This window comes from Lampetra planeri, chromosome 29, assembly GCF_965212315.1.
Source record: "Lampetra planeri chromosome 29, kcLamPlan1.2.h2, whole genome shotgun sequence".
NCBI classification, from domain to species: Eukaryota; Metazoa; Chordata; class Hyperoartia; order Petromyzontiformes; family Petromyzontidae; genus Lampetra; species Lampetra planeri.
The window spans coordinates 6,401,314-6,423,716 of NC_136135.1; the positions used below are offsets into that span (position 1 = coordinate 6,401,314).

General features: G+C 49.3%; 1 protein-coding gene across 6 annotated transcripts in view; it reads left to right on the plus strand.

Annotated features, from left to right (window-relative positions):
• Positions 1-22,403, plus strand: part of LOC144728627 (protein Aster-B-like) — a 125,956-nt gene that overhangs the window by 55,531 nt on the left and 48,022 nt on the right. For 4 of the 6 annotated variants that reach the window (XM_078608183.1, XM_078608180.1, XM_078608184.1 and 1 more), the window contains exons 2-4: positions 9,329-9,355; positions 14,099-14,318; positions 20,671-20,958. In XM_078608183.1, the coding sequence (XP_078464309.1) occupies positions 9,329-9,355; positions 14,099-14,318; positions 20,671-20,958 (535 nt within the window). The remainder of the gene's footprint in view (positions 1-9,328; positions 9,356-14,098; positions 14,319-20,670; positions 20,959-22,403) is intronic. The other 2 variants (XM_078608181.1, XM_078608185.1) reach the window with 1 other exon arrangement.

The window sequence follows — 22,403 nt, forward strand, 5'->3', positions numbered from 1 at the left end:
AAAAGTAGCTTATGCTTGCAAAAGACCCCATCATATCCCCGTGAGATGAATTCCAAGGTAGGGGTAGTCATGGATCAATACTCTCCCATTGCAAGAAAAGGGCATGCCTCCCACGACAGATATAATAATTTTGTACGTATGGTATTCGTGCTATTATTATAGCGCAGGTAATCACAGAGGCGCTGTATTTCACGGACACATTTGCAGGAGTTTCATAGTCGGGGGAGAAATGTTGCTACGTGAAATCCCAAGTTGGGTAGTAATTTGCAAATTATTTTTTCCCCGATTTTTGGCAAATTTGGACCATGACACCCAGCACACAGCAGCACGACTCGTTTAAGATGAACAAGTGGCACTGGGCCATGCCATCGCCCCGGGGTTACGTTGACTACTCGTGTACGCTAACCAGATGAGTTAGTGGCAAGAGGTGCCGCTGTACCCACATTTGCCCCACCTTGTGTGATTTTCCACACGGCTTACCACGTTTTAGCTGTTTAATCACTCGTACTGTGGTCACACTTGATGAATAAACTTGCCGAGAGATGAAATTGCTGTACAAGGATTTAAAACCTTTACAAATTGTAAATGGTCATAACGCCTGGGTCTTTAGAAGCTATTTGGGTTTGCACACAATGTTTACATGGGAAGGTTTGTTTTAAACAGACAACCACTGGAAGGCACAACAAAGGAGTCTATGAATAGCCTGACAAATTGTGTAAGCCAAGACCACAAAAGTGTGCACATGTCCGGCAGATTCCGTGTATCTATTTTACGTTACGACCCATCCGTTACGAGCACGGGGCTGTGAGTGGGCTCGCCACGCTGGGCAGCTTTAAAAGACCTGGGCGCAAACTAATGGAAAGGAACGGAAGGGCATGAGAGGTCCAGTGCCGCCCGATACATCGCTGATGCGGGCTGGATTTGAGTAGCTTCCTCTGTACTCGCGTCTCCATTCGCCGCTCGCCTGTTGCGGTTTCTGGGTTGTCTGCAGTAAATGACCGCGTGCTTTTTCCGAAGCTTTATCCCAGTAATGCCCTCAATTGATGCCTGCTTGCATTTAGGCCCGTTTCACCACCCCAGCCCCCCCCCACCCTATCCATCCTCCCATAACCCCCTCCACTCGCTGACGTGCACAAAAATCCTCCTGGACCGGACAGAGCTTGCAAAGGCCCCTTTGCCCTCCTCCCCACTGCTGCGCCGTGTGTTTGCGGCGCCGTTGTGTTTAGCCGGACGAAAGTGCCAAGAACACATTTTTTTCCCCACTCTCAGAGTTGAAATTAAATATTAAAGCGTTTTAATCCGGTGTTGTGTCGTGCCTAGGAGGAGGTGCAACTGGATCTGTTGTGAGAGACGATGATCGAACGGGCCAAAACAAACGCGTAAAGCCACTCCTGTGCGTCGCTCGTAGGCTGAGTAAGGATGCGTCGCTTTAAAGAACAAACCGTGTTGACTCTCACGGTCTCTTTACACGCACTGCCGGTGGCGTGAGTCAAACTGTACAAGCGGGTAATATTATTGAGGGGCGCGATGGAAGGAGCGCTTGGTCCGCTGCACTGTGAACCCGGTGAGCCGAGTTCAATTCCCGGCCATGGCTCACGTCGCTTGCGAATGATGTCTGAAACAGTTCTCGCACTGACCAGCGTGACGGAATATGATCAAACATCCTCCACGGCTGTGGAAGCCTTCATCTAGCGGTGGACTGACAATGGGCTGTACATACGAAGTAAAAGAGACTGTAAGAACGATCCTGAATCACAAGTTTTCTAATTCGTGGACATAAATCCACCAACCAAAACTATTATCGAATTGGGACAAATCTTCCCAGATTCTTCTGTGGAAGCGATTTGCCCACAGTTGTCCTGAGCCCGATTGAGACGCACGTGACTGTATCACGACGCCCGGTTAATAACAGCGGTGGAACTCGGTGGAATGCGCGACGCTGCCGTGGATTCACCGTGGCTGTCGTGGATTCACCGCGGCTGTCGTGGATTCACCGCGGCTGCCACCGCCTCGGGCTAAGCCCGAGCGCACCCCGACGCTGGCCGTGCGCAGCATTGATTGGCCGAAGGGCGAGCGGGGACACACGGGAGAGTTTACGTGTGCGTGCGTGCTCCTGTGCACGACCGTGCTTTAACCAGTAATTCCCATTTGAGAAGCACGCTCTCTATATATAACTTGAATGGAGGTTAATCTGTAACGGAGGTCACGTTTCTCTCCTCTTCTGCATTCTCACATTAAAGCCTCCTGGAGAGTGGGGTTGAGCCAGTTAGGTTTTTAAAGATTAAAAACAGAGTAACATAAGTTACCCCCAACTTATGCTCTGCCAATGACACGATCCCAACATTTTGCAAATTACGGTCACCATTATGGTCTTTATATTTCATTCGTCGTAGAGTAGGCCAAATAAATGCAGTCGACAGATCTCTCGAGCGGGGAGACGCTTCCGCCCGCAGTGGCATGAGCAATTAATTGCAGGGTGGTATCTTTGTCTCTTTTGTGCAGATCGAAAAACATTGATTATTTCGCGAGGCAATTTGATGCAGATATTATGGGCGAAAGAATCAATATGAATCCATGAATCAATTCTGCATTACTCCTGCAGTAAACATAGAGTGCTTGTGTTTGTACTGTGCATTTTTTAGTGCACCTCTTAGAATTTAATTATCTACAGTTTATAAAGTTACTGGCCATTATTTGACCAAGCGTTGGTCCGTTGAGATGCATTAGTCCACATTAAAGTGACAGCGTTTGATTTTTCATCCCTTTAAAAGTGAGGGCATGGCCAGGGATTCCTAACCATGCACAGACACCATTCCAGTGGTGATTCTAGAAAATGGTAAATAGTTAAATAGTGGGCCATGGCGGTGGTGGGGGGGGGTGTAACGTGGGGGAGGGGGGGCACACATTCATACCGTGTATGAAACACTCTATAACCAGGAGGCTTTAAGAACGGAACATCCGCACTTCCGACTAGCACGTTTGGCTACGTATGGCGTGACAGAAGTTCATTATACATACATACATACAACGGGGAGATCGGCATGTGGCTGTGCAGCAGCTACTTGATCTGGCAAGAGGAAAGAAGCGATGGCGGCGATGTTTGGGCGGCATCATCCATATCGGTCATTGATGTCCTCTTTCAATTGATCTCGAGTGCTGCCTATGCAACCTGCAGGAGCTCCCTCTTACTCGGGGGGGGTGGGGGGCACCTGACCTGAAGCACCTCCCCCAGCCAGAGCCACTGCAGTTCATGCAGGTGGTCACAGGGTTAGGCACCCACCATGAACTTTCTGCCACTTCCGTGCCCCCTAAAACCAATGCAGTGTGTCCTCCTGATTTTCAGGCTTACTTGCCGTGCAGCACCACGTCTTTTGACCACTCATTGATATGCTAATTTTTTCTCTAACCCCCCTTCCTTCTCTCTGCCTCCGCCCCCCCCTCTGTCTATTTAAGGCCACCCCACAGAGACGATCACCCCTCTCTGTTACCTGTGTTGCTCCCGCTATGTATCTTGGTGATATCTGTCTGCTAATATGTCTGTCTATAGTTTTCTGGTTAGATTTTATGTCGCTATTTCATTATACCTGATGATGATTGCTTGTGTTGCAATCGAAACGTCGTATTCTATTATTTAATTTAATTTATTATTTTATCTTTAGACGTGACTTAACCTAAAGAACCAAATAATAACAATGCAATGCTATCCACGCAGCCTCCGAACGCCGGGAAATCGCTGACAAGACCACGGCCGGTGGCCCGTGTTGTGTTTTGGAAAGAAAAAAAAGTTCATGTTTTTTTTTATTTTGGCACACATAAAAAAAAATGTCCATGCAAGTGTACTGGGAAAACTGTCAGCGGCTCACGCAGGCATGCTCGTGGAGCCCCCTGGATTAAAGAGGACAGAAAGCTTTCAACAACCATTATGGAGGCATGGGTTGAGAGGTGGCACTCATATCTAATGGATCTCGGAGCAAGGGGAAGAAGGGTTGTGAGGAAGGGCAGATGGGGGTCAGTCACGCTGGGTCCGGGTGCGGTGGGGCAGTAGCTGTGCGGGGTGCCGAGGGGCGTCTGTAGTTATGACGGAGGGCTGTGGCGGAAGGGAGATAGCGGTGGCATGTCGGGTGGGGGGGAGCGGCTGGGGACGCATGGTTGGAGGCTGTGGGGAGTGAAGTCAATGGTACGGGGGAAAAAAAACAGGGGGCCACGCTGGGGGGGGGGGGGGAAAGAGCGGCCGGGGCGACTTGGCGAGACGTAGCATCACGAGCGGCGGAAAGAAACAGGAAGGAAAGCGAAAAAAAATAAAAAAAATTCAATTACGATAATGAAAAATGAAAGACTAATAGACCATGTGGCAAGTTAAGAGCAGGGTTATGTTTTATGCATACGTGCTAATTGTCGTCCGCTCATGATTATTGCAAGAATGGATGAGATGAGTAATTCTCCAGTGCATCGGTGAATAGCCACGGCGGGGTTTACGCGAGGAGTAGTCCAGTAAGTCGTGGCCGGGGGTATGGCATGGATCAGTCGACCTATGACTCGGAATGTGCCCAATCTCACTCGATCTAAGATCGAGGAAGGTGTGGGGAGGCCCTCATCCAGCAGTGGATAGAGAAAAGGGACTGCACATGTACATGATCAGTGGCCTCGACACAGATTCATCGTGGTCGGGCTGGACATCATCACTCGGGTTATCAAAGGTAGCGCCATTGATATGAACATGATGATTACGTCGATTTTTCACAGAATGCGTCAGCCCAGAGGCAAGGAAATGCAACACTCGGCTACCCAACAAATATATATTTTGCAGGATGAGTGTTCTCATCATGGTCTACTCTAAACTGCATCAGCACACACCATGGCAGATGTGGATACCTGATGCACAAATGGAAATTTAAAAACTCTCCAGTAGCGTGCAACTGTGGTCATCCAGAACAGACCGTACATCGTGTAATAATGCAATGCCCGATTCACAAATACGAAGGAGGCATCACAGTGATACATTCCGCTACTCCCGATGCGGTTATCTGGCTTGACCACCGAAATGTGAAATTGTAATTATTGCTCCGTATCTATATCAGCAGCCGTACGAAAGAAGAAGATTTACACGGGTGGTTAAACATGTTTGAGTTAGGTTTAACAAATAAAAGCTGGCTAATGCCTGTGAACGTGTTAGCAATGTGGTCGACCATTTATTTCTAATAATGTTGTTGTAGAGTGTAATTTAATATTCCAGGTAAGCCTCGCTGAGTCGCAAGACTTTCAGGAGAGTGCTGCGTCGGGATGTTTGGCCAATTCCTTTTAAGGAGCGTTTTGAATGTTGGGAGGGCACTGGATAACCAGGAGAAAAACCCACCCACTCACCCGCTTGCTGTACCATCTTCTGGCCACCTTACAGTTCAGTGCATTTAAGGGTGTCACTGATTTACGATATCACTAACAACCGTCTTCAAAGCTCTCGAGCGAAGGCATGCGGCACAACGCGCCAGCTGAAGTACTTTGTGATTACACCATGAAGATATACAATGTGGCCATAAGCAGGGACAGGGGTTCTGATGTATGTATGTTGAACTTCTTTTGCACTGTACGAAGCCGACTGTGCTAATCGGAGGTGATGTAAGAATAATGCAACGAGTACTTAAATATTTTACTGAGTATCACGTTTTATTGATTTAGTTTACCAGGTAAGGCCCACTGATTCTAGATTTTAAGCTTTCGTGACTGCAAGGATTCATATTCTTAGGTTTTTTCGGTAAAGTCACGTATCGTGCTGTGACGGTTGCACCTGAAGACGGAAGCTTGTGTTGCCTCCGAAACGTCGTGATTTTTATTTTATTTAACTTTTATTAATTTTAATTTTTTACCTACGTGACTTTGCCGAAAAAACCTAAGAATAAGGCCCACTGAGTTATATCGCTTTTTTTCAGAAGCGACATGGCCACAAATGATAGTGGCTTCTTATCTCGTGGAAATGTATAGCAACCAAATACTCCGTAAATACACATGTTTTTAAATGTGGAGGGAAAAACTGGAAGACCCGGAGAAAAATCCACGCAACCACTGAGAGAGAGACATCCAACCTCCAAATATACAGGGTTCGTATCGAACCCACGACCTCCTGTATACCAGGCGAGGCAGACAACATCTCACCATCAGGGTTGAGGGGCAGATAACATCTCACCACCAGGGTCGTGGGGCAGTGGTGCCGTGGTTTCCGCACTGTGCTGTGAACCCAGCGAGCCGAGATTGATCCTCGGCCTTGCCTCGCATTAGTGACGAGCCAGTGATATCTGAACCGATCCTGAGCTGCCCCCCAACCCAACCCCACCCGCCACTCCCTTTTGAGAAACTCAATGTGACCGGCCTGGTTAAATCGCCCCCATGACCGTCGCAGCGTAGAGAGGCCTTCATCTGGCAGTATATTGACAAATGGTTCTACGTCACGTGACACAAATTGCATATCCACAATAGCTGGTGCCAGTGTTTCTTATAGGAAAGCCAAGGGGGTGATTTGCAGGTCTGTTACCTGTGGTCGTTACCTGCTGGTCGCTGGTATTTAAAGGTTCTTTTCATCATCGGACGAGCCGCACCTAATGACTTCCTAAGGCCGCGCATTCATTGCGGTATTGTCTCGGCGCTCCGGGTTGCATTTGAGTTGCGTAATCCGCGCCTCCTGTGAGTTCTGGCGTCGCTTCGGGGACAGATGCTCCTTATTGAATGATCTCCCGGCTTGCAGCCCCACGCGTTATGCAGCGGCCAGCATTTACGTCTCTGTCGACGTGGGGAGATCGTCTCCGTGCGCATTGTTCGCTTAAATCGGACCCGCGCGGCGACAGGCCCACGGGACTGATTTGACGTTAAATTGTTCCAAAAGGTGAGCGAGTGGAAGCTTGCACACCTGCTTTTTTTCTTCTTCTGTTTAGCACTTTATCCAAAGGCACCTTGAGTCTGCAGTTGCTGGGGAACACTTGTAATTCGTTGCACAACATGTTCGTTCAATCTGCAGTCTGCACTTCCTCTACAACGAGTTTGTAAAGTTCTGGTTTACACGAACGAGAATACGTTTAGCTGGAAGTTTTGCCAAGCGACAATATGACACGGTGCTGTTTCTCCGAAATGTCGGTTGCCGTACGTTAACTTGGAGAAACCACAAGTGGAGATTTACACGGTCTTGCAGTTAAATCTGAACACGTTATTTAATAATTATATGCAGGATATGGAAATGTGCATCTGTGCACATTCGTACACGGATTCATCAATTATTATAGATATTGTGGTTGATATACAATGCCTTAATCCAGCAGTGGATTGACAAAGTGCCGTACATTTTGTATTTATTCGACATGTGTTATATACGTGGACTACATAGTGTCCATATACAATCAGCATATATCCATGGAATTACAAATGCTTATTGAACTAAAATTGATGCAAGAAATTATGAATATTCAAGAGAATTGTTGTTACATATCTTAAGGCATTTTCATTATAATGTGGCTAAGCATTTGGTTGAATAATTAGTGCCCCTCGATTGAAAATTGGGATTGCGGTTGAATGTGCCGCCACGCCACCTAAAAGGAAGATGTAACCCAAGAGATGAATCGCTCTTAACTCTTACGTATCTGCCCAGCTGGTATGTCCTCAGCTTTTTTGACGAGAGTGTGAAGAAGCTTTGTTAACCCTAAACCTGACTCCACTGCTAAGTGATCAGCAGCCCAACCAACATCGCTCTCTCGAAATCGCCCGACTCATTGCCTGCAACTGCTTTGTCCACATCTGAGCGTTTAGTTGCACAACCGATAAACCAAACCGCATTTGCAGAATTGCATCGACCAATCGTAAGTTGGCAAGCGTGTGCGTGTGATGAATTTCGTTAGCTACGCATCGCCGAGCAGGTCGATGCTTGTAAGTCGGGGTCTGTCTCCACTGTAAGCAACTGGTTGTGCAACTGCTCGCAACTGGTTGCGGAGACGTCTACATGACAAACGATTCAGTTAAATGCCACAGAGTTGCACACCTGGTCGCTCTTGTGTGGATCCAAATTAAACGTGCTCGCACGCAATCAAGGCTCTTGTCGATGTCATTTCCTTAGTATGTATGTATGTATGTTGAACTTCTTTCGCACCGTACGTAACCGACTATGCTGATCGGAGTGGGAGGGTCGCCCGCTTTCTGTTCCTGCCCACGTGGTCTGGAACTCCTCAACTAAAATTAAGATTTTATTTACCACTGAGCTATCAGATGTTTTTCAGAGGTGACATGGTCACACATGAAAGCTCATCGAAGTGGCTGATATCATCATCATACTTCGGAATTCATAGTAGCGGCCAAGATATCTAAACACACGTTTCTTTGCGAATTCCAAATATACAGGCATCCGTGACAAACGGTTACTCACCAGTGACTCACGGCCTACCCGTACCCGTACCCGGCCGTACCAGGGTCGCAAACGGGTACCCGTACCCGTACCCGGCCGGGTACGGGTAGCCGGGTATCGGGTAGGGTACGGGTATCGGGTACCCGATTGCGACCTCTGGTGGCATGTAGATTCGATGCTTAGCACAATGGTAGCGTGCTTGTTCGCGTGGCAGATTTTCAGGCCACATCGTTGGCATTTAACCCTTGCCCGTTCCGGGACGTTTGTACGTTGCATGGTGGGTTCCGTTCACCGCTGAATCTCTGAACGCGCAAGCGGTTCACGGTTAATTTTATTTCGAGAGGCATAGCGCCGCTGTTTTAAAATACATTGTTCTCACCGCAGATAACTGTAGTGACACGACCGCATTGTATGATAGCTGGCGCCAAGCTGTGCCACACTCTCCTCCCGCATGGCCTTGTGGAAAGCCTCAGTACACCTTGTGACCTGAAGACGTGCCGATTCTGTTCCGTACTTACATGTACGTCACCGGAACGGAATCGGAAAAAAATGATGTACACATACATCCCATTGCGATGATGTACATCTACCTGCGTCACCGCAATGGGAAAGGATTAAGATTCACCGCCAACTTTTGCTTTTAAATAATTTAAAGGGAAAAAAAAAATCCGTCATATCATCTGGAGAATATGGTAAGTTTTTTCTTTATGAATGACGCTGCCGAGTCATTGTTGCACTGTAATTCCGCAGACACAGGGCCAACGTGCTTGTCTACACGGTGAGGAATATTGTGGCTTTTGTGGATTGCCCAGTTTGTTTTATTCTGCTGGTAAGGAACCGTCACGATGGTACAGGCAGGTGCAACGTGACTGCAAAATGGATGGCAGCTTTGAAGAATGAATTCATGTAAGGAAATCCATTATCTCATGCATCCTTTTTTTTTCTCTTTTGCAGATTTGACTCGTCAACAGAGACAATAGGGTGAGTAAGCTACCGTATGAATGTACGCGTGCGTATTGGCGACACAGCATGGCACTGAGATGCTGACGTACCGCATGTATTTTTTGGTATTGGGCACATAATTTAATACTCTCCTTTCCGTCAGTGTCCCTTTATCCGTTTACATGAGCGCCTGGCAGTCGTGATGCAGCTCCTTCTAGTCCGTGATGGATGCATGCTAATCGATGTGCTCTTATTTCATCAAAAGTGGCTCGTGCCAGCGGTGGTCATGTAAATGGATCTCAACTCTCCCGTCTATTTCCCTTCCGCAACTCATTTCCTGTGCGCCCCATTGCGCCTCCCTTGTTCTTCTCCCTCCCCGATTTTCCCAGTCGCGATCTCACTTTCGCTGTCCCACTCCCCGTGCCCCCCCCCCCGCACGCACGACATCTGCGCTTGGCATCCCTCGTGTTCGCTCTTCCCGTTTGGTCAGCTGCTTGCGAAGCTCTCTCTCCCACGCCATTGCCCCTTCCGCATCATCTCCCTTTATCCTCCCGTCGCCAAGGAAACCACCCTCAAGCCGCAGCCAATTGGGATGCAGTGGGTCCCAACAGCTGATGCGGTCATGTGCTCGCCCGCTATCCAATTGTAAAGCGGATAATGTAGCTCTCCGCTTACTCGGCGCCGACCAATGCTGTCAGTGCTCAACAATAAACACGTAAAAAAAAAATCACAAAATATCGGCGCTGCCTTCACGGGAATGTTGAGGTAATGCCCCGTTCAGGATGCTTGTTTTTGCTCGCGATGTATTTTCTCTCTCTTTCTCCACCGATGAGATGCAAGGTGTGCTGCCGATGACAATGCCGAGCTGTGCTAAAAATATCTCGGTCTATTTCGGGGACTTTGCTTCTTCAGGATGCGGCATATGACGTGTGCGTGCACACTCGTGCGTGCGTGCGTACGCGTGTGGCGTGTCCGTGCGTTTTCTTTTTGTGTTTGTATTCATAATTAATGTGGCCATCCGTCCACCGGCAAGTAGCGAGTGCAATGCTTTGCTGCAGGTTGCATTCGTGTCCTTGGGTACGTCATGTGCATGTTTATTTTGACTTGGTGAGAGCAATTTAACGGTTAAGCGAATTACAGTGGCAATACGGGCAGACGAGATGCACTGTAGAAGAAACTGGCTGTTTGATATGTAATTGCACATGGAATTTGACAACGCCTTTGGACTTCATTAATATCCCACACTATAGCGATGTCTTAAATTCGTATTTTTGTAAACGTGTTCATTCAGCTGGCCATTATGTTGTGTTAATGTCAGAAATAGTTAAAACGATCGCAGAATTTTTTTTGTCGTGTGGGAGACTGCGTCGGTGGCGGTGCACGGGCGCAAATAATCGCAGGCCAACCCAGTCGTCGTATTTTATGGAGAAATACCCTCGTGCACTGTGAATGAATTAAAAGGCATGCGTTTAAATGCAGCCGGTTCCAAAATCACCCTACACTCGTAAATTACGCCCCCCCCCCCCAAAAATGTATTCAAACTAAAGGTAGTACAGGTCTTCCCTGGTAAAATAGATGCTGCGTCGCAATGAGCACCCGCCTGGTTTAACAGACGACACTGTCTCCTTGGTTCTTTCGGTAAAGTCACGTAGAAGGGAAGTAATAAAAGAATAAAAATCTAACAGAATAATTGTATTTTATAATGTTTTATTTTTATTATGTTATTATTTCCCTTCTACGTGACTTTACCGAAAGAACCAAGAAGATGAATCCCTGCAGTCACGAAAGCTTTAAATCGAAATTCAGACAACACTGATTGACTGATTGTGATTCTTTAATGAGATTCGAGGAACCGTTAGGCCAGCCTAAATTTCAGCACCAGGGACCAGGACGCTTGCAGGAATTGCGTCCTCCAAGACTGCTTTAGGAAACCAAACCCTCGCCTAGCACTGAAGGTACTGAGGCATGTCACGCGTTTAATTGCACTGTAATAACTGAGGCAGTTTAAAAATATCTTCACCGCGGGTGTTGTCTTGTTTTGCCGACGATCTAAAAAAACAAATTTCGACGTTTGAATTCCAGCCCTTGATAAAATGTTGTTCCCGCACGGCACAGAACAAACAAAACAAGATTGTGCATTGGAAAAATAACCCATCGACGATTATTCGTTGAAAGAAGTGAGTCGCTTGCTTGCTTGCTTGGAATTCGTGGCTCATGTTTAATTAATTCAGTGGGGCACAATTAACGTTTGGTTCTGTTCACATTGGCACGGGACTACAGAGTGAGATGTTGACATAATGGACCATTGCGTAAAAAAAAAAGACCACAGTTTGGCATGAAGGGCACGATGAAAATTGCTCGAACCATTCGGGCATGCTAGAGCAACTAGACGCGACGTAAATGATATCACATGGTCACCGTAACGCACAAACATCCGGTATTGTAAACAGGAAATTAAGAGACCTGTAACTAAAGCCACACAAGTCAGCATGAATGGGCCATAGATGTCTTCAGAGCATCATATACCAAATTAAAAAGAAGCTTGGTGAAGCAGTCAAGTGGACGAGTCTCCTGAAAGCTGTGTTTTTGCATAAGTCGATGTAGGCAATTGTTTTATGAATCGATTTTGTTTAAGATATGTATTTTCTCTAATTGTGGGGAGCGGTAGTGTAGCGGTTACCGCACTGCACTATGAACCCGGCAATTCGAGTTCAGTTCCTTCTCGCAGGCAGCACTAGTGATGGTTATCTTAACTGGTCCTGGGCCTCCCCTAGGTTGACTCAGTCTCAAATAAGAACCTGGTGCAGTGTGAACGCATCACCATTGGGAAGGAAAAGGCGGTTGGGCATGGTGCTGGCCATCCACACCTCCGATTAGCACGGTTGGATACGTACGTAGCCAAACGTGTACCCTGCCGTGCCGGCCTTCAGAGGTGCTCGCAATCAGCACTTGCCCCAAAAGTCTGTCTGGAGCCCTATTTCTCTTCCTCTGTTGTTATATTTCCTACCCAAACACTAGCTTGCGTTCAACTGGCACATTGCATTTAAAGAGGCAATGGCTAACAGCACCCAACAAACAACAACAACAACATAACACACACACACGATTTGCATTCGCTGATGAGAATGGTCGGGAGTCACTGAGAATCAATTTTGACTCATCGTTGTATTGACACGACGCCTTGCATTGACAAGGACATGTCTCTGCTGCTGCTGCTGTCTCTTGCTATGTTATGCACGTTTCACGTGGGACTATGCCTAAGTGGGTTTCATCCACTCCCGGAAGACCTCGGTGGGGGCCACTGTGCCTCCTTTCGTGTCTTCCTCCTTGCAACCGTCATCCTTTCAAGGCCGGCAGCGCGTGTAGTAGAGGGGGGGGACCTACACCCAGATGCGCGGCGCTATTTTACTGGGTTTAAATACTGGACATGCCCATCGGTGTCAGTCATGTGTGAGCGTCGCGCTCACGCCGGGAAATGCGAAGGTGGCCCCTGGGTGTTGTGCTGACCTCACCAGTCGAGCTGTTAGCTCACTAACAATCCTTGCCCCGCACCCCCCCTCCCCCGTTAGCCTAATCTAGTGGTTCCCAAAACTCGTTGTACTTTTATTTAGCCAATGCTGGTTACACCTTTGGCTGCACGGTTAGAGGTGTAACTGTTGTTGCGTGTTGGCCGGGATCATGAAAGATTCGGCAGCTGTAGCCGCCGCGGCTCTGGTTTCCCCTGGACGTGGCCGGGCGCTAGCGTGGAGGATGTGAACGTAGCGGCGGTGCGCACTCGGCACTCCCTGACATCCACCGTGACAATCGCACAGGCCTGGTACAGAAAGCAGCGTTGTAAGGCCGCACTATAACACAGGTTGGAGTTACGCCTCAGGTAATTTTAAAGGGTCCTGCCTGATGTGTGGGTTCATGGGTCCGTCACCGGTTCCTGCTTTAGCTTTGCAGATCCGCTGGCACATTTTGAGTAGGAAAGCCTCATTTGTGTCTCGAGTTTATTTTTCTTCTGCAGTGGGGTATTCAATCGGTTCCATTTTAACCGGCGTTTTGTGTACGCGATAAAAGCTGGAATACCCGAAAGAAAAGCCACACGTATGAGGGAATACCCTAGCTGCGCACAGATGTGCGCATTAACCCGGATGCCCTACTGCCTTTTGTTGGCCATCTCATTGCCTGGCAGGTGTACGAGTGACTCATATTTTTGACCCACCAACCCTTGCCTCTAAATCCAGCCCTGGGATAACAGGCATGTGCTACCACCATGCCCAGCTCATGAATCCCCTGGTCTAACCAGGAACCAGTTGCATAAAATACCTTAAGGAGGATTTCCCCCCCAGGTTCACAGCGATTTACATTGCAAACTAAGGGAAAATATCACTTGAAATATTCCATGCCACTGACCTTGGGCCCTGTAGGCACTTATAAGATCCACGCACCCGTGTTAATCATGGGGTGTGCGCGTCTACTGCAGAGGAGTGGTGGCGCAGTGGTTAGCGTTCTTCGCTCTGAACCCGGTGACCTGAATGCGAATCCCGCTCACGGCCAACACCAGTGACGATTATCTGAACCTGTCCCGGGACTCCCCTAGGTCGACTCGGCCTCAAATGACTACCTGGTGCGATGTGTAAACATCGCCACTAGGGAGGCAAAGGCGGCCGAGCATGGCACTGGCCACCCACCCCTTCGTGTGCCGTGCTGGTCTTCATAGGTGTTCGCTAACAGTACTCATCACAAAAGTCTGTTCAGGCTATATGGGGGATCTTTGTCTTTTGCTGTGTGCGCCAGCAGGGCAAGTGGTGGCACCCCCAACTGCTCCCCGACCCTGGGCCGGCGCTCCCTGCCCGAGTCCCGGCCCCCAACTCCGCAGCTATCCGAGCCGCGCCCTCCGACCCCGCAGCACCCCGCTGACCTGCGACCCCCAACCCCGCAGTTTGACCTGCGACCCCCAACCCCGCAGGCTGACTACCGACCGCCGAGTCCCCAGCCCTCCCCTCGCGACCTAAGGGTAAGTCCCGTGCTCGCGTGTCGGCTGAGAATGGCTGATGATGTGATTTATTATCCAGCAATAATCCAGGAAGGCTTCACCGTGTATAAGGAAGATTTTTTGGAATGATTCGTCAATTCAATGAACGAGCGTTTTCCATGTGGGAATGCACCGGAGTGCCTGGAGAAATCCCAACCACTCGCCCACTTGGCGTGCCATCTTCCTCCAGGCCACGTTGCTGTCCAGTGCGTTTGAGAGTTTCACAGATGTGCGCGATCCATGAACTGCCGTTTTCGAAGCGCAGGATCACAGCCGTGCTGCACAGCGCCCGGCTAAAATAATGCTCTTGAGTTTATAGGCGGCTGGCAAAGGTAACTTGCAAATGGGATCCGCCAGGTAAAGTCCAGTTGGACGTCCTGGACACGATGGAGAGGCTTGCTTTTTTGAATGAAATGCAGAGATCCACGAAATCAAAACATGGGGTAACAACCGGAAGCAACTGGGTGAACATCGAAGAACTGGCAAGAGATAGACACCACTTGCCGAATGTGACTACGGAGTCAATAGCCAGAAACGCCACAAAGACAAAAACCTGACCTAGCCTGCCCTTACGTTAAGGAGTATTTAAGGGAACATATCTAAATGTGGGAGAAAATTGGGAGTGCCAGTGGAAAATCCATGCATACGAGGGGAGAGTGCTCACTGTGTCTACTGTGTGGGCGTGCTCACGAATCATTCTGTTGTGCTGCTATTTCCTAAGCACTTTAAAGCTCAGTGGGTTTGGAAGAATCACAAATCTATGTGATTCACCAACCCTTGCCTCCAAAGCCTTTAACCTATATGCACCGCCACATCCAAATTCTAAGCTTCCTTCTTTGTCTTTGTATCCTTACGTAGCCTTGGGTAGAATGGAGTGAGTTAAGTGGGAGATGCAGTGGAGGGGAGACTGTGATGGTACCTAGGCACCACGGCGGCGAGATGTTTAACTTCTTCGCCTGGTATGCATGAGGTCGCGAGTTCGATCCCGACCCTTGACACCTGTACATTTGGAGTTTGCGTGTCTCTCTCCGTGGTCTCGTGGATTTTTCTCCGGGTCTTCCAGTTTTTCCCTCCACATTTAGAAACACGCGTTTAGAGTATTTGGCTCCGCAACATATCCACGTGATAAGCCATTTCGTAGAGCTATCATTTGTGGCCAGGTCGCTTCTGAAAAAGAGCTAGTGGGCCTTATCTGGTAAAATAGTCGGAAATAGTTTTCTCTGGATGTCGGTCACCTGGCGATGCTAATATATGGCCATTCAATACAATTTGGATGGAAATGATAGCATTTAAATACAACTCGAACAATGGAACTTAATCATTCAGGGGAAATAATACATATGTATTTAGTTACTCGCGAGGACGAGAAATAGTCTAAGGTGCCGAATCTGAGGCAGAGAGTTGATAACACCGTACTGCTGACGCGAGGGACTTGTAGACCTTAGGGACAGCAGAGAAGAACGAGCGACCTCCCACGAAGCAGAAGGTTGACTGGGGGCTTAGACAGAAAAGCCCTGGTGGCTGGAGCATAGAGCTCAAGGAGGGGAGTGGAGTGAGAGGAAAGCAGAGAAGCAGCGGCAGGGGGGTGGACGCGGAGTTACACGGAGGATTTGACGATGGCGAGTGAAGTCTCGAAGTTGATCCGGGATTGGGTCGGGAGCCAACGGATGGATTTGCGTTCATGAAGGGCCCCATGCAAACGATGATGCAGGTGCACATATCTGCCCGAGGTAGAACGGCATCGCGTCGACGCTGCCCACGTCAGGAGGCGTTGCTCGATTTTCGTTCACGCGTTGGCCGGGGCAGGGCCGCTCTCCGTGTGCGTTTTCACGCGTTAGGCTTTTGGTGGCCAACATTTTTCACGATAAAAGGTTAGATCCCGACGCATTCGTATTCACGCGATCTAACCCAAAAAAAACCTCTCTGCGTCCGTTTCTCCTTTGGCCTCCTGTCGACGTACGGTGAGCGCGTGTCTGTGCGTTCGGCGTAATTTTTCCGCTGCGTCTTTGTGTCGTGGCGCGTGTGGACACGACAAAGACCCGAAATAGGTTTCCTGTTGCGCTTGTTGTAACGGTGATAATTACGCACCGCGGCGCTTAATTGTTTCTGACCACGGATGGAACGTGTTTCGATAGGCCCAGTGCTACTGCGTGCGCTCGCATTTTTTTTCCATTACCAAGTTTGCACTATCCTCGAGTGAATTTGTGTCCCAGGTTTAATTATGTGTTTAAAAAAATATAATTTTGTCAAACTACGTTTTTTTTTCCACGTATGTATGATATCATTTTTTGCTTTACTCCATGGAAGCCTCAATGAATTTCAAGTTTTACCAGGATGATCTTGTATTGAGATGTGGTGCTCAATCATTTGTTTAAGGTTATTATTTAGCATTTGGGAGGAAATCAGAGCATTTGGAGAAAAGCCACACAGTCGAGACGATACCGCTCAAAGATCTGCACAGAGGGGGAGCCGTGAACCCCGTTGCTCTCCTGCGATCTCCCCCCCCCCACCCAGAGGAGTTTTAAACAGATCCGTGTAATTTATAACAATTCTGGATTACAGGTATGTACTACCGCACCTGGCTTCGTGTCCACAACATTAAACTCTGAGTCCCGGTGCTTTGGTTTCACTGGCGCAACTATGTGTGGTAACACATTGTGAAGCGGGATGTTAATCATTGCATTTTTTTTTGTTATCAATGACCAAACAAGGAAGGAACGTCACGCATACGCCTGGATTCCTGTAACACTTTACAATACGCGTTTGTCCTCTTAAAAGTCTAAATTGACGAGGATAACGTGTTCCAAGTCACGCAGCTTGATGACGTCACGCGCAATGATGTCTTCTCACGGTGTCACCTGTAATGATGTTCTCGGCTTGGCCAGCAAGGCAATTACTTTTGAGTGTTGCTTATTTGTCCCCAGGTTTTGAACAACTCTTGCTCGCAATTTGTCTGCTTTCTTGCAGGGTAAATCCCTGACAGACAGACGGACAGGCAGACGACCTTAGTTGTGAAGCATCGCCAACCATTCGTAACTGTAGTAGCCCGTACAAATTTAGACAATTTCTGCTCACGTCATTAAATCAGGAAATTGAACACTCATGCATAGTAACAATTGCCGCATCTCACGTGCACTCACTCCGAAAAGTCATCGCACGTTTATCGTGTTGCATAACCTGCTTCCGCAGATTTCCCGCGTCCGCGGGGGGGGTCATTGCTCATCTCTGTGCTTGGCCACGTAAGAGAAATGAGGTGTCCCCTCCATCCATCGTTAATGAGATCGACGGCGCTGATGTTGTTGACAGCCGGCGGTTGCTCGTCTTGGTCCCCGTGACCCCCGTGACCCCGTTTGCGAGCCGACCCCCCGAGCGCCGTTCCACTCCGGGGGTCACGGTGCGCCACGCGCGGAGCGGCGAGCGGATTCGGGAAGGTGGCGGTGTGTGTGGGGGGGCGGAGTTGAGGGGGGGCTGCTACTCCCGCGCGTGTGTGCGTACGTCGCAGCGGCCAGAGCGCACCTCCCGAAAAACGCAGCGACCGACCGACGCGGCCATTTTAGTTTGCGCGCCGGTGCGTCACGCGTCACCGTAGCGCCGGGGCTGACAGCCGTAATGCGCCGTTACTGGCAGGATGACGGATTGTGATTGTGTGCCCGTTGTCTCTTTCATAAGTGAAATGTTAATCCTCGTCATTGTGAAAGATTTAAAACACCTCACCGATAATGATTTAAAGCACCTCACCGATCCTGACACCAGGTTCGGTTTGTTTGGTTATCTTTTGCCCGAAGCAGTAAACATAACTAACAGTAATATTGTAACTTGTAAACAATAAAATGGCGCAATGAGATGTTAATTTTTAATTTATCACCTGTGTTATTGTATGATAAGCATATATCACAAGACTTCGCTGGTATTTAAGGGCAAGTGAATAAATGTAATTCATTGAATATATTCTGAATGAATGAATCAAATTTCCACAAAGCCTTAACAGCGATACATTTAAATAAATACGAGTGTAAATAGGATGGATCAATTTTAACATTCCAAATAAAATAACGATAACATTATCACAGTGACAACAATGGTCCTGTTTTTTGTGACTAAATAATAATACACATTTTAAAAGCTCGTAACTTTACAGTATTAATAATGCCCTGTTTCAACGTCAAGACATGCACATTCCACTACTGGTCGTGATGTCACTGAGCCCGAGCAGTAGCAGCAGCAGCAGATGCGGCATCAGCAGTGGCAGCGGCATCAGCAGTAGCAGCAGCAGGAGGAGTACTCGCGCCCCTGATCGTGGAGTGCAAGCGCAGCTGTACACTCATTACCCTGGGCGCAGCGCGAACACGGCACTCTGCAACACGTCTGTGAGCGAGCGGCTAATGAGGTCACCTGTCCCCAACCGCCCACGTGTGTGCACCACCCGCGTCGCCAGTGGCCGGGATGCAGCCTCGTGTCGTTGTGGGAAGTCTGCGCGATGATGAGAGAGAGAGGTCCGATCGTGAAGAAAAGGGTTCTTTACTGCGGGAGTTCTTATCTGCATTACCGTGTGGATCGGAGAGCCGGACTCGCAAAGAAGTTGTTGGCGTTTTAGCGCAGGTGTTGGATGCTAGGGATATCGTGGCATGGCAGGATATGCAATATAGAAGCCCGGAAGAGAGCGTGGCAGGTGAATTTTGTAGATGTGGTTCGGGGGGGGGGGGGGAAGGTGACGCTCTGGGTAGGACGTGTGCTGACTTGAGGAGCAGCCGGTTACTGAAGCAGGGATTGGGAGTGGTTTCCAGGAGCCTGGTGCCCAACGGGAACAACTGAGACCAGATGGTGGGATGCTGTGAGGGCAGACCTTGGAGGTCACCGCGTGTCTACTGTGCAGCAGCTGCAGGATCTGGCGCTAGGGGAGAAGGCGTATGGCGAGGTGTGGTCGCATCCATGGCTTTGGCCGCCATGACATTTTAATCTTTGATCTTGAGTCTGAGATCTCCTGGCAATGTCACCAGCTGACCGGTCGGTCAGACAGTGGGAGCAAGGCACAGGAGACAGACAGTGGGAGCAAGGCACAGGAGACAGACAGTGGGAGCAAGGCACAGGAGACAGACGGTGGCGGCGGGAAGACTCGATGAAAATTTACGACTCATGTCAGCTCGTAGTTTGTGTGTCGGACATCCTGATTTTTTTTAGGTGGCCCCAGGGGGTTTCGTGATATCCAGGTCTAAGAACCGAGCCGATGCTGGTTAGGTCTAGCTCCCTCCCCTCACATGTGTGCGTGGGTTTTCTCTGGGTATTCTTAGGTTTTCCCACATGTGGAACGCCTTCTACAGAAAGAATAACAACAACAAAAATCAACACGTCCATCAATAATACTGCTTTCAAAAAAGGCGATGTTTTGGGTACAATGGCCTTTTCTTATTAGAGAGAGGCCTTGGAGGAGGGACCTCTCTTGACGAATGTGTTGAGTTTTTTTTGTTGATCTGTACTTGTTCACCACATCACAATGCAGTATCACCAAATTATTTGTTTAATGCTACAGGAAGAGCAACCCAAAAAAAACATTTTTTTTACTTGTAGATGCCTATCTCGGATGCGGGTCCTGTGCTGCCTGGCACAAGTCAGAAACATAATTAATGTGAAAATAGACTTTAAAATCACGGCCAAAAGCAAAGTGGCACAAGTGATGTAACTCTCATACCCTAAAACTAAAGTAAACTATTTTATTTTACCAGGTAAGGCCCACTAAGCCATATAGCTATTTTTCAGAAGCGACCTGGGTGCCAATGATAGCTCAACAAAACTGGCTTATGTGCAATTTTATAGCAGCCAAATACTCTCTGCTTATAAACGTGGAGGGAAAAACCAGAGGACCTGGAGAAAAAGCAACGCGGCCACAGGGAGAACATCCAAACTCCAATTATACAGTTGTCAGGGTTGGGATTGAACCCACGACCTCCTGTATACCTGGAGGGTCATGTTGAGTTTGTTGTCCTTCCCCCGCACCTCCGATTAGCACAGTTGGATATGTACGGTGCGAAAGTAGTTCACCGTGCATACATTCCAGGCGAGGTAGTTAACATCTTGCCACCTCGGCGCCAGCTCCCAACATGTTTTGGATAGCACAGGGCACAGAGCCTATTTATGCCGATACAAGGTTAAGGGATTGGCTTCACATGTAGGTTTCCCCAGCCAATGTTATGATTTCAAAATAACGCTTGTGCACGTGACAATGCAATGTTTGGCTGCGTCGGCTGCTGGGAGAGCCTCGCGACACATTTGGCGAGATGATTACATTTCCCGACCCGCCAAAGTCTGATCCATTGACCCCGGCCGACCCATCGGGCAGGGCGGCGAGGGGCGGCCGGGGACCCCGCGACCCACCGAGGCGGCGGCGGCGGCCGACGGGAACGGCATGGTGGAGAAGGGCTCGGAGGCGGCGGCCTGCATCGCGGACCGCTCTCCCACGGGCAGCACGGCCGGAGTGGCCGCCGTCGCCGCCATCGCCGCCGCCGCGGCCGCCGCGGCCGCCGCGGCTTCGGCCTCGTCGACAGCCTCGCCCGGCGGCAGCGACGGGCCCGGCGCCAGGCTCAGCTCAACCTCGTCCGGCTCGTCGCGCAGCGGCAAGGGCAGCAAGGTCAGCTGTGTGTGCAGTGGTTCGTGTGCGCGCGTGTGTGTGTGTGTGCGCGCGTGTGTGTGTGTGTGCGTGCGCGTGTGTGTGTGTGTGCGTGCGTGCGCGTGTGTGTGTGCGCGCGCCCGTGGGGAGCAGTGGCGCAGTGGTGAGCACATTGCGCTACGAACCCGGCGACACGAGTTCGATTGCCGCTCATGGCCGACACCGGTGAGGATTACTCGAACCAATCCTGGGCCTCCCCTAGGTCTACTCGGCCTCAACAGAGTACCGTAAACATCACCACTGGGGAGACAAAGGCGGCCAGGGTTTGTGCTGGCCACCTACCCCCTCGTGTGCCGTGCCAGCCTTCATAGGTGCTCACTAACAGCACTTGCCCCAACAGTCTGTTAAGGCTATATGGAGGATATTTGTTTTGTGTGCGGTTAGCCTGCTACGCTATAAACTCAGCACCCCGAATTTGATTTCTGCTCCCGACCAACACCAGTTACGATTATCTGAACCGGTCCTGGGCTTCCTCTCGGGCGACTCGGCCTTAAACAAGTACCTGGTGCGGTGTGTGAACATCGCCACTGGGGAGTCAAAAGCGGCCAGGGCTTGTGCCGGCCACCCACCCCCTCGTGTGCCATACCGGCCTTCATAGGTGCTCGCTAACAGCACTTGCCCGAGGAACCTGTTTAATGATATACGGGGGATCTTTGCCTTGCGGAGATGTCACCGCCACTTGGCGGCGGTTGTTGTTGTTGTTGTTGTGTCCGTGTGTGTGCATGTGTTCGTAAGTGCACATTTATACGTGTGTGTGCATGTATGTGCTCGCAAACGGCACTTGTCCCACTAGTTTGTCGAGGTGTATATAGCGCAGTCGTTTGAGCATTGTGCTACGGACCCGGCAACTGAATAAAATTTCCGGCCATGTCCAACGTCACTGGCGAATGTCTGAACTGGTCCTGGGCTTCTCCTGGGTCACCTCAGCCTTAAATGAGCACCGGGGAGACATCATCACCCCCTCTTGTGCCATGCTAATCTTTATAGGCATTCAGAGTATTTGGCCGATATACATTTCAAGGTGATAAGCCGCTTCGTTGAGCTATCATTTGTGGCCAGGTCGCTTCTGAAAAACAGCTGAGTAGCTCAGTGGGCCTTACCTGGTGAAATAAAAAAAATAGTTGAGTTAAATTTGCGAACAGCGCTTGCCCCAACAGTTTGTATTGGCCATGCTGGGGATCGTTTTTGTGCATGCATTGTTGCGCCGGTGCGCTGATGCATGTGACCGCTTGTGATGTACGGATGATGAACGCGGTGGTCGAAGTGAGCTGGACAGTTGCGGATCAACCCCCTCGGCAATATTGCTGAGCATGGCCCACTTGCGCTGCCAAGAAAGTAGATGAGGGAAGAAACAAAAAAAATTCTGGCGCCATTATTGAGAGTGGGCCACTGCTTTGACGGTGTCA